At 44.5% G+C, this 11645-nt stretch overlaps 1 protein-coding gene across 3 annotated transcripts in view; it reads left to right on the top strand.

Moving 5' to 3' along the window:
* The first annotated feature begins 3267 nt into the window (after positions 1-3267).
* Positions 3268-11645, top strand: part of PHF20L1 (PHD finger protein 20 like 1) — a 63850-nt gene continuing 55472 nt past the window's right edge. Inside the window, exons 1-2 of one of the 3 annotated variants that reach the window (XM_083450485.1) lie at positions 3268-3506; positions 5908-6021. In XM_083450485.1, coding sequence (XP_083306611.1) covers positions 5939-6021 — 83 coding nt within the window. In that variant the 5' untranslated portion in view covers positions 3268-3506; positions 5908-5938. The remainder of the gene's footprint in view (positions 3507-5907; positions 6022-11645) is intronic. The other 2 variants (XM_083450486.1, XM_083450484.1) reach the window with 2 other exon arrangements.

The raw sequence follows: 11645 nt of genomic DNA, 5'->3' as shown, positions 1-11645 counted from the left end.
TCCTTTTGAAAACAGACTGTGCAATAGGAAGCACAGAAGCAGAATGAGGTCATGTTTCCTGCTAAGTCTAGCTTCGCATCACAAGCATTCTTTCTGAAGAGTCCGTTGCAGATTAGAGATTAGCCCACTGGAGAATTCAGATGTTAAGGTATCTTCAGCTATGAATAGAAGGGTCTTGCTTGTTGCATTGTTCTTGGCAAAGAACAAATTTCAGAAACAGTGGGAGGTGGTAGATGAGCAGTTCACTAGGTCCAAGAGAAAGGTCTGGTTTGGATGAGTTACTATCAAAACAGGTGTCAGTGAGAGTGGTGTGAGGGGAGAGATTATCTGAGAAATAAAGTGATATTATACATGCATGCATTTGTTGTCTTGTGCCCTGCTCCATATGCCACTCCCTCATGCCCACCTCCACCTGTCAGGAAAAGAATCATTGCTGCTCAGGGATGGGTGAATAATGACAATTTCAGTTTTTCAATCTTTATTTTGGTTTTTCACAATTTGCAAATTCTTTTTTTTTTTAAAGTTCCCTGGCATTTTAATGTCAGTTTCTCCTAAAGTTATCGATTTACATATTTTTGCAAGCAATTTCCCCTAATATAATGTGGTTTTTGCATTCTACTCCAATATGTACATTTCTATGCTATTTTGCTTAGCCTATGCATTTTCTGTATCTGTTACATGATTGGGAAATGCATTGCAGAATCCAGAGATGTGCATATTTTGAAGGATGTTTCAGTTGGTGCGTTCCTTCAAGAAGTGTGAATTAGGTGGATTCACCCTCAGATTGAATCAAATTTCTCCTCAAGCCCTATTGCAACCCCAGAAACACCAGCTCTCAACATAAGCATATGGCAATTAGAAAACGTGCAGATGAACAAAAAGCAAACAGTCATGAGGAAAGGAACAGTGTCATTCATTTTGGGTGCTTCCACATCACCCTGCTTCTCTGCTATTGACACCATTTGCTCCCAGTTTTATTCAGCCAAAATTCTCCCAAACTGCTACATTTCCAGGGTTTCCACATTGTCATCATCCCCCCCTTCAGATTAAATGCAATATAAAAATAAGCACAGTCGCAGTGCAGACTGCCTGTTGTTCGATTGTCTTAGGGTGGAGGAGTGGCTGGTGATTCTGCCAAATCCTGCCACATTAAACAGAAAGAGAAACTGAAAAAACCTATTGCTCTTCTTAGCAGTGAAGTTAGAATAGTCTGGTGCAACTGTTAAGGTTGTAGCCAGTGTGACTCCTACTTAAGAGTAGAAACACTGAAATTTAATGGGCATGACTAACTTGGGTTCATTAATATTGGCACATCTACTTTGAGTAAAACTTAGCTGGCTACAACCAATAGCTTTATCAGTTCCACCATCAGGGTTGGACCAAATTGACACAAACTATCTCTCACCTGTTTACCCACCTCAAAATCAGCTGTTGACTATATATATTTTTGTGCCGACCAGACTGGCTCCTTCCTTGCTGTCCTTCCACTGGCTTTTGGAACGGACTGCTTCTAATTATATTTTTTTAAGTTTGTACGTGGATGGCACTCTGGTCTAAAGCTCTGGCAGTTCAAATCCGCTCGACAGGGTGAGCTCCCATTGCTCTGCCCCGGCTCCTGCCAACTTAGCAGTTTGAAAGCACACCAGTAGATAAATAGGTACTGCTGTGGTGTGAAGGTAAACAGCGTTTCCATGCACTCTGGTTTCCGTCACGGTGTCCCGTTGCACCAGAAGCGGTTTAGTCCTGCTGGCCACATGACCTGGAAAGCTGTTTGCGGACAAATGCCAGCTCCCTCGACCTGAAACCGAGATGAGCACCGCAACCCCATAGTCATCTTTGACGGGACTTAACTACCTAGGGGTCCTTTACCTTTTTATCTATTTAAAGTTGCACACCAAACTTCATCAGAAGTTGGTTCTATTGAAAGGCCTAGTGCCATTCTGCTTTTATTGTAATTATTGGCATGGTTTTAATAATTATACGTGTGTGTGCTTATAAGTGTTTATTTGTGTGGATACTCATAGTTCTATCAATGTTTAACTGTACTGTTTTCGGTTATTCTTATTTCTACCTACAGGTAGGTAGCTGTGTTGGTCTGCCATAGTCAAAACAAAATAAAAAAAATCCTTCCAGTAGCGCCTTAGAGACCAACTAAATTAGTTATTGGTATGAACTTTGGTGTGCATGAACACTTCACCTTCTTCTTCCTCGTACCTGCGGAGAGCCTCAAGGTCCATAAATAGCAACACCCTAGTGGTCCCGGGCCCTAAGGAAGTTACATTGGCTTCAACCAGAGCCAGGGCCTTTTCAACACTGGCTCCGGCTTGGTGGAACGCTCTGCCTCATGAGACCAGGGCCCTGCAGGATCTGATTTCTTTCCGCAGGGCCTGTAAGACAGAGTTGTTCCGCCTGGCCTTTGGCTTGGAGCCAATTTGATTCCCTCCCCCTCTTTCTTTTTCCTTTCTCCTCCTGTGATGAGGCTGCATTTTAATATTTTAATGTTTCAATATTTTAATGTTGTATTTTAATCTTGTTTTTAAGTTGTATTCATTCAACTTAGCACGTATAATAATAATGATAATAATTATACCAAGAACAGATTTAGTTGGTCTCCTGGAAGGAATTTTTTAAATATTATTTCTACCTGTAAGTCACCTTGAATCCCTGCCTAGGAAGGCAGGGTATAAATTAATCTATAATACAAATAACGATGATGACAACTCCTCTTTAAAGCTTAGGCGCTCGAGGACCTCAAGGTGCCCTTTGGAAAGTGTTTTGGCCGCTTTAAACTTTCAGAGGCGAAAAGAAGCAACCGGCCGCTTTCAAACGCAGAGCTCCCTCGCCTGCAAAGCCTCTCCGCCTACGCCCAACGCGGGAACCCGACCAGGGCGTGCAATCCGACGCCTCCGCACGAGGCTCCCAGGTCACGGCCAAAGAGGTCAGCGGAGAAGCGCGGCGTGGCCAGCCGCCACTCCCGGTTTCCTCTCGACCGCCTCTACTTGAGTGGGGCGGCAAAAGCTCCACCACTCACCGCCACCCTCCCCGAAAACACCTCGCGCCGTTCGCTTGCGCAGGCATTTATTGAAACAAACCCAAAACCAAACCAGCAACCCCACCCCATGTCTGGCTATGCCCGCATTCCGCAGCTTGCCCACCCTGCCTTCGATCGGCAGCCGGAAGTGTGATATAGCACCTCCGCGGCGTGCGGTGACCTGCCCGCTTTGGCTCTTTCCTCTGTCGGGTGGGAGGGTGGGGTGCGTTGGCGTCACGTGACGGCGGCGGAAGGGGAGGGGAAGACGGCGTCTCCTTGCGTCGCGCAGCAGTGACGCGAGCGCGCCGTCGCTGGGACGCGAGAGGCGGGGCCGGGAGGAGACTGGCGATGGGTCCCGCTGAGGAGGAAGAAGCGGGTCGGAGGCGGCGGCGCTGCTGCTGCTGAGGGCCTTCCCTCCGGGGGAAGCGAGAAGGGACGCCGCGCTGCCCCGACGGGGCCTGGTAGCGGCCCGCGGGTAAGGACAGGCCGGAGCCGCCTCGCAGGCGGGCAGGCCCGGGAGCGCCGCCTCAGCTGCGGCCTGAGGAGAACCGAGGCCCGCGAAGGGGCTCCCCCTCGCCCGCACCCGCGCCAGGGACCTGACCCGGAGGCGCCTGCGGGCAGGGGAGGCCGGCCGGCCTGGGCCGCGGAGCGGGGCCTTTCCGGTGGCGGCGCCTCCCGTCCCCCAGCGAGTGAGGCGCTCTAGGCCCGCCCTCGCCCCTCAAGGGTGGCCGTGGGGTGGGGGGAAGCGGCCTGTTCGGTGCTCGCGGAGGGTTTCGAGCCCGCAACTTGCGCGGGAGGGAGAAACAGGGCGGGTGGTTAGCCCGGCCTGCCTCACAGGGTTGTTGTGGGGACGAAAGGGAGAGGAGGACCGCCTTGAGCTCCTTGGGGGAGAAAGGCGGCGTAATATCAGTGCAGGCAATGAGGTGCTCCCCCAGGGGTCGTGCCTAAAGCCAAAAGCCGCGTATAGTCAAAATGCACAGGATTTTCTTCCCCTGGGACACCCTCACAACCTTTCCAGTTTCTCAATAAAGAATACAGTGGTACTCAGGTTAGATACGCTTCAGGTTACAGACTCCGCCAACCCAGAAATAGTGCTTCAGGTTAAGAACTTTGCTTCAGGATGAGACCAGAAATCATGCTCCGCGCAGCAGAAGGCCCCATTAGCTAAAGTGCTGCTTCAGGTTAAGAATGGACCTCCGGAACGAATTAAGTACAGTGGTACCTCGGGTTACAGATGCTTCAGGTTACATACGCTTCAGGTTACAGACTCCGCTAACCCAGAAATAGTGCTTCAGGTTAAGAACTTTGCTTCAGGATGAGAACAGAAATCATGCTCCGGCAGCGGGAGGCCCCATTAGCTAAAGTGATGCTTCAGGTTAAGCACAGTTTCAGGTTAAGAACGGACCTCCAGAACTAATTAATACTTAACCCAAGGTACCACTGTACTTAACCCGAGGTACCACTGTGATGCACACAAGTTAAGCGAGTGCAAGTTGCAGGGTTACTGTAATCCGAGAGGACTTTGGTAATACGGCGCCCTGAGCAAAGACAGAATTCGGTTTGTGCCCCCCTTTCATTCTGCGTATGCCCTCAAGTGCCCTATGTGATAGTTTTGCCCCACTTTTGACCTAAACGAATTCCACTCTTTGTTTAGGGAAGCTCCACTGCACTGCTCTTAATTTGTATGCCATGTTCTACTATGTCAAAAGCAGTTTTTTGTTTTTAACTTAAAGATTTTTTTAAAAAAAGAAATAAATAAATGTTAAGTCGCTGGGATAGTTCTGGGACCCCCAGAAGTATTTTTTTTTTGGCATAAATATATATATTTGTGGGAAATCTCATCTGGCCAGAGGCTGCGTAGGTGGCCATGAATTTAGCCACATGCAATTGGAATTGCAGCCGGAGATGTATTGGGGGTTATTAAAAACCGGGCAGAATAAAACAAGGAAGGGTTGTTTATTAGAAAGAGGATCTCTAGTTAAAGAAATTAAACTTAAAGCTTGCATTGTCACTTATCCCTAAAGAGTGTTTTTAACAGTGGAGTTTCCTTTCTAGCTTGGATGATTTTGCCCAAATTGACATAGGGGCTAATTGACATAGGGAAATACGGGCTAATTTATAAACATACACTGCTCTTTTCTAAAGTACATTTGGGACTTAAGTTCAAGTTGGTAGGGACTCTGGTTTTACGTGCTGTAGTGCTTAGGCCAAGGCAAGGGCGAGAATGTTACATTCAATAAAGAGTGGGGCTGTAGTCTTTTCTTTCTTTTTTTTTTTTTTGAGACAAGGATTATGGCTCAGTGTTAAGATATTTTTCTTGCATGCGGAAAGTTCCAGGTTCAATTCCTGACTCCTGCTCCATCTCTGAAACCTTAGATAGCTACTGCCCATATATACAATAGTGAACTAGATTGAGCAAATTTCTGACTTGGTATAAGACAACTTCCTATGTTCCTTGTGTCTAGAAGTCTTTGCCCTTAGTATCAACTGGGACCTGGAGATCACTGATTGCCATGACTCCTTAGGTAATGCATAGTGGAGTTTGGGTTCCCAGGAAAACTGGTTTCCTGATTTAAGAAATGCACTAGTTAAGCGAGCATTACATGATTGCCCTATCACTAACCATCAGACTTTAGGAACTAATCAGTCCTACAGTTTTGGGGTTAAGACTGCAATCTGTCACCCACTCACATTGGTGTAAGCCTCATTATCTTCATCAGGACATTTGAGTAAACATGCATAAGATTATGGTTTTAGTGTTCGATTTGCTGCTTTTTTGACTGCGACCCAACTGTCTAAAGGACAAATACAGGAATATCACCTTAAACAATATTTTCTGTGGCAATAACACCTTTTCTTTCTTTTTCTTTCTACAGCTAAGAGGAGAGAGGAGTAGAAGCTGTCAAGATGAGCAGAAAGCCTCCAAATCGTCCTGGGATCACATTTGAGATCGGTGCTCGTTTGGAAGCACTTGATTACCTACAAAAATGGTATGGAAGTTGATGTTGGTGCCTGGTTTACATCAGAAATTATTTCACTAGTGATGCATGATTGATGTGCCTTGAACTTCTGTTTTCATTTATATTCATTTTCATTCCTTGTTCATAAACTAACTTAAAATATGGTCACTTCTTCCAAAAAGAGTTGTTAAGGTACCGGGACAATTTGTGAAAAGAACTTGTTCAGAAAATAGTTCTTACAACTAAAATAAACCACAGGTTTACATGTTGGTTGATTGTTTGAAAGTGCATTGGTGGATTCCGGTGTCACAATGTATTTTATCTCCTATGAGAGATTCCTTACTAGCAGTTCAGCAAATAACACTTTTATATCCTGACATTAGATAATAGGCAATATTTAGGGATATGGACAATGAGATTTGATAGGGTTGTATCTGGAATCATTAACTTGGTAGACTGAAGTTATTAGAGTTGCACTGAAGGTGGCATGTTGGAAGATTTGGAGCTGCCCTTGAAGATCACTCGGAAAGTACGGCTGGTGAATAATAATGCTGTCTGTCTCCTAATGGAATTTGGGAGATGAGTGGTTGTTCAGCCTGAGCTGTACCAGTTGCACTGGCTTTCTGCTTGTTTCCTAGCCCAATTTGTAGTCCTGGTTTTAACTCTTAAAACTAGACAGCCCAAGGCGCACAACCCAGATATTTTGTTTCTCTGTGCCATCTGCAGTCTTCAGATCAGGTTCTACTTCAGTGTATTAGTTGAGGTCAACTACAGTGATTGCCCTGAGACTTTGGAATGTGTCCTCAACCCATGACAAATTTCCTTCCCTTTCTGCCTTTAGGAGGGGGTTGTTTGTTTATTTATTAAGATACTTTTAACATAGCTTCTCATAACATTGTTGAGGCAATGTACAACCCCCCCCCCCATTAATAAAAAACACAGTGCAATAAAATAGCTGTGGCTGTAAATTGGCAGAAATTAAATAGATCAAATATTGGAACTAAGCAGCAGGAAAGGTCTGGGTTGCAGGACTTTTCTTATTTTTATAGTACAGTGGTGCCCCGCAAGACGAATGCCTCGCAAGACGGAAAACCCGCAAGACGAAAGGGTTTTCCGTTTGCAGAGGCACTTCACAAAACGAATTTCCCTATGGGCTTGCTTCGCAAGACGAAAATTGACGAAAATTTTTGAGTTTTTTTCCCTGCTCCAAAACCCCTTTTTCTGAAGCGCTAAACTGCTAAAAGCATTTTAGCAGCAAAACCGCTAATCCCTTAAGCCTGTAATAGGCGTTAATAGCCCTTAAACTGCCAATAGCGCTAATAGCCTAATCCGCTAATGGGCTTGCTTTGCAAGACGAAAAAACCGCAAGACGAAAAGACTCACTGAACGGATTCTTTTCGTCTTGCGAGGCACCACTGTATAAAGGATTTGTTGATTTTTGTAGGGTTGAGTATGGAAACAGAGGTCTTTAATAAAATTTGCTTACGTATATGTTGGATATTAGCCCTTTAGATTTTTTCTTCAGTGTTACATTAACATTATAGGGCCGTGGCGACATGCAGTCGGAGAAACAAGCATGGTAGTTATGCCCCATCACTGTTTCCAGTGTTCTAATGTATGTGGGGGATTAGTGGGAAGCTATCTCCCTGCTTCAGAGCTTCACCCTCCCAAGTAAGAGGGCAATGGGGGAGAGCTGGTGTGCTCCCTTTCTTAGCAGATTGGCTCTGTTGAACGATGCCCGAAGAGGGCTATTTTGGTTTTTTATAAACCGTTAATGATGTGCATCCCTTGGACTGCCGTATTCTTGGGAGGCCCAAGTCACTTGGATGACGCCTCGTCTTTTCTCCTCTTCCTACCTGCAAGGTTGAAGCTCAGTGGTACAGCACCTCCCAGGTTCCAGGTCCAATCCCTGGCATTTCCAGAGAGGGCTGGGAGAGGCTCCTCTCTGAAACCCTGGAAATTTCGCCCCAGTCACCAAGGATAATACCAGGCTAGATGGAGCAGTGGCCTGACTTTGTATTAGGCAAATTCCTGTTCTCCATCTCCCCATGTGACTTTAGAAGTAACCACATTTTGTTAATTATCTGTAGTAATATAGTGAATCAGGAGTGACAGTTTTATAGAAAGTGTCGTAAAAACCTATGGATAATTGCAGCCACTTGCATCACATGGTAAAGTAGTAAAGAAAATCTATGTGATCTCAGGAATGTCCCTTGGATTACTTCAGAATTAAGCTGCAATATCACTGTGTTCTCTATCAGAAAATTCTTGAGACGCATTTAAATTTCTGACATAGAGCGAAGTGACTTTTGCGGGGAGTAAGAACATAATGCTTTGAAGTGGCACATGTAAGAGATATATGAAATAAAGTTGGTTCTTACGCACTCATGAGAGTTTACCTTTATGAAATATGTGGAAATTCTTAGTTATAGGGTTCTAATGCAGAAATATGCCTGGGCAGGTGGCATTAGTTGTGGCATCTTGTAGATTGAGTGCCTTCGCCAGGCATCTTACCTGTTGCCCAGTTTGCTGCTTTTTTTTTTTTTTTGCACCAGTTTGAAGCCTTTTAATTTCCCAGGCACTCAAAGATGTACTGTGGTTGTTTTATGGTTTCTGATGGATTATATTGATTCTACTTGATGCTTTTGCAGTTTCATATTGATTTTATTGCATGTCTCTTAGTTTTTGCTGTTCGAAAATGTACATGGAGCTGCGAGTTTTATGCCAATGGGTGCCTTATAAATTTACTAAATGACTAATTATGTTGGTGTGTTTACCCTTTTGAAACAAAGTGGTAATGATATCGCTTCCTGAACAGTTTACCCCCTTGCCTTTAGTAATTTCTGCCATTGCATTGAGAAACAAATAGCATACTACATATTTGCTTATCCTTTGCAGAGAGCTACCATAGACCTCTAGATACTCAAGATTTCCATTTGCTTCAATTTTGTGATAGATTAATACACAGCTCATAGTTGACAAGGCATGTCGACCATGAGGGATTTGTTTATAGAGTTTTGTACCTCAGCTGGCAAGTTGTGAACCACATCAGGCGCTTCCAAATTTTTTAAATGGCTTGCAAAGGCTCTGCTTTCTCCTCCCATTTGCACCTTTCTGTGCTTTTCTAAACCACAGAGCCCAGGGCTTACCGATCAGAAGGTCAGCGGTTTGAATCCCCACGACGGGGTGAGCTCTCGTTGTTCGGTCCCAGCTCCTTCCCACCTAGCAGTTCGAAAGCATGTCAAAGTGCATGTAGAATGTACCACTCCGGCAGAAAAGTAAATGGCATTTCCATGCGTTGCTCTGGTTTGCCAGAAGCAGCTTAGTCATGCTGGCCACATGACCCAGAAAACTGTCTGTAGTCAAACACCGGCTCCCTCAGCCAGTAAAGCGAGATGAGCGCCACAACCCCAGAGTCATCCACGACTGGACCTAACAATCCGGGGTACCTTTATGCTTTTCTAGCTTGCCTGCTCACATCACCAGCCTTGAATACTATGTTTTTCTACTCCAGGTTGTGTCCATGGCTGTCCACGCATGAGTGGAAAGGATGTCTGCTTATGCAACAGGACTTCACCTTCCTCTCCTTTCCCCTGCATACCTCCACGCATCCTTAAAATTACTTTGGAGAGTTGAGGGAGATCCTCAGGGTTAGATTTTGGAGGCACGTGGAGGACTGCAGGGGGAAGGAGTTCTGCTGCACAACCAGAAGTCCAGCCATGCAATATTGGATTCTGCCCTGCATGTGTGGACACGCCATCTAGGACGTGCCGTCTAGCTCAGTACATCAGGCTGGAATGTAGCTGTTATACCAGGGATGCCCAAACAAAGAGGGCCAGATTTGATGAACTGAACATGCGTGAGGGCCATTGAGCTTTTTTTAGGATTTTACCCCAGGACATATACTGTCACGGGGGCCGGAGTAGGCCCCTGAAATGGACTTTGGACATGCCTATGTTACACAGTTAATTTGAAGTGTTTCTGTAGAGTAGAGGGTTACTGTGTTGAAGATCCTACTACAAGTAAATCTGTTGGACACAAGTACTTTTTGATAGGAAAGGACCCATGACCATAAAAATTTTTGGATAGATTTCTCATACACTTTCCTGACAAAGGATCTTCTAGGGACAGTTAATTTCCCCTCGCTGTGCATATTTTACTGTTCTAATTTTATGCTTTAGGCTATGATCGGTGTCATTTTTAAATTCTTAGGCAGATGGAAGTTTCTACCTTTTTTCTCCTGGTGTATCATCACAGAAGTACTCCCCCATCCTCTACAGTCCATTTCAAGAAGATTTGTTCCATTGTTAATGCTACAGCTTTGTGAGATGTATAATGGAGCTGACATGAAAAGGTGCCTCTACCCTACCTTGTGAATGAGAGGGGAAAGAGTTTGCTGTGTAGCCCACTGAAGTTCCTACTGTGTAAAAACAAAAGGGGGAGGGGTTGTCACGAAATGTTGGGATTGAATTTACTTTGCTATGAAATTAAAACTGTTATGCCCAGTGTTGGACATGCGATTCTTAGACTAGGAGCTAGTTCTTTTTGGTGTCTCTTTCATCTTTACAGTTTGTTTTTCTTTGATTATAATCCACATAGCACATTTTGTTTAAAAAGGAAACATTAACATAAAACAATTCAGTTAAAATAAATCCTTGCTTAGCAAATCAGGTTGCTATCCTAACCTCACTTAGCTGGAAGTAGATCCTAGTGAATTCAATAGGATTTGCTTTTGAGTAGATAGGGTTAATACTGTGCTGTTAATATCTTGAATAGATATCATAAAACTTAGGGAAGTGCTGGGTGAGATCCCATGGACAGTAATACTAAAAGGAAAGGGAGTTCATGATGGCTGGGAGTTTGTTAAGAGGGAGATAGTAAAAGCACAACTTCAGGCAATACCAATGAGACAGAAACATGGAAGGTGCCTAAAGAAGCCAGGGTGGCTATCTAAAGAACTTTTAACTGAGTTAAGATTAAAAAAGGATGTGTACAAAAAATGGAAAAGGGGGGAAACCACCAAAGAGGAATTCAAACAAATAGCCAGCACGTGTAGACACAAACTCAGAAAAGCTAAAGCACAGAATGAACTCAGGCTTGCTAGAGAGGTTAAAAGCAACAAAAAAGGCTTTTATGGGTATGTTCGTAGCAAAAGGAAGAACAAAGAAACAGTGGGGTCACTCAGAGGAGAAGATGGTGAAATGCAAACAGGGGACACAGAAAGGGCTGAACTCCTCAATGCCTTCTTTGCCTCAGTCTTCTCCGATAAAGAAAACAATGCCCGACCTGAAGAATTTGGAGCAAATGATTCAGCAGAGAAAACACAGCCCAGAATAACTAAGGAGATAGTACAAGAATACTTGGCTAGTTTAGATGTATTCAAGTCTCCAGGGCCAGATGAACTGCATCCAAGAGTATTAAAAGAACTGGCAGATGTGATCTCAGAACCACTGGCAATCATCTTTGAGAATTCCTGGAGAACAGGTGAAGTCCCGGCAGACTAGAGGAGGGCAAATGTTGTCCCTATTTTCAAAAAGGGGAAAAGAGAGGACCCAAATAATTACCGCCCAGTCAGTCTAACATCAATACCAGGGAAGATTCTGGAGCAGATCATTAAGCAAACAATCTGTGAGCACCTAGAAAGGAATGCTGTG

The sequence above is a fragment of the Podarcis tiliguerta genome (genome assembly GCF_965153285.1).
Source record: "Podarcis tiliguerta genome assembly, chromosome: 7".
Taxonomy (NCBI): Eukaryota; Metazoa; Chordata; class Lepidosauria; order Squamata; family Lacertidae; genus Podarcis; species Podarcis tiliguerta.
The sequence above is the reverse complement of the archived record's forward strand: the minus strand, read 5'-3'. Positions and strand labels throughout refer to the sequence as shown.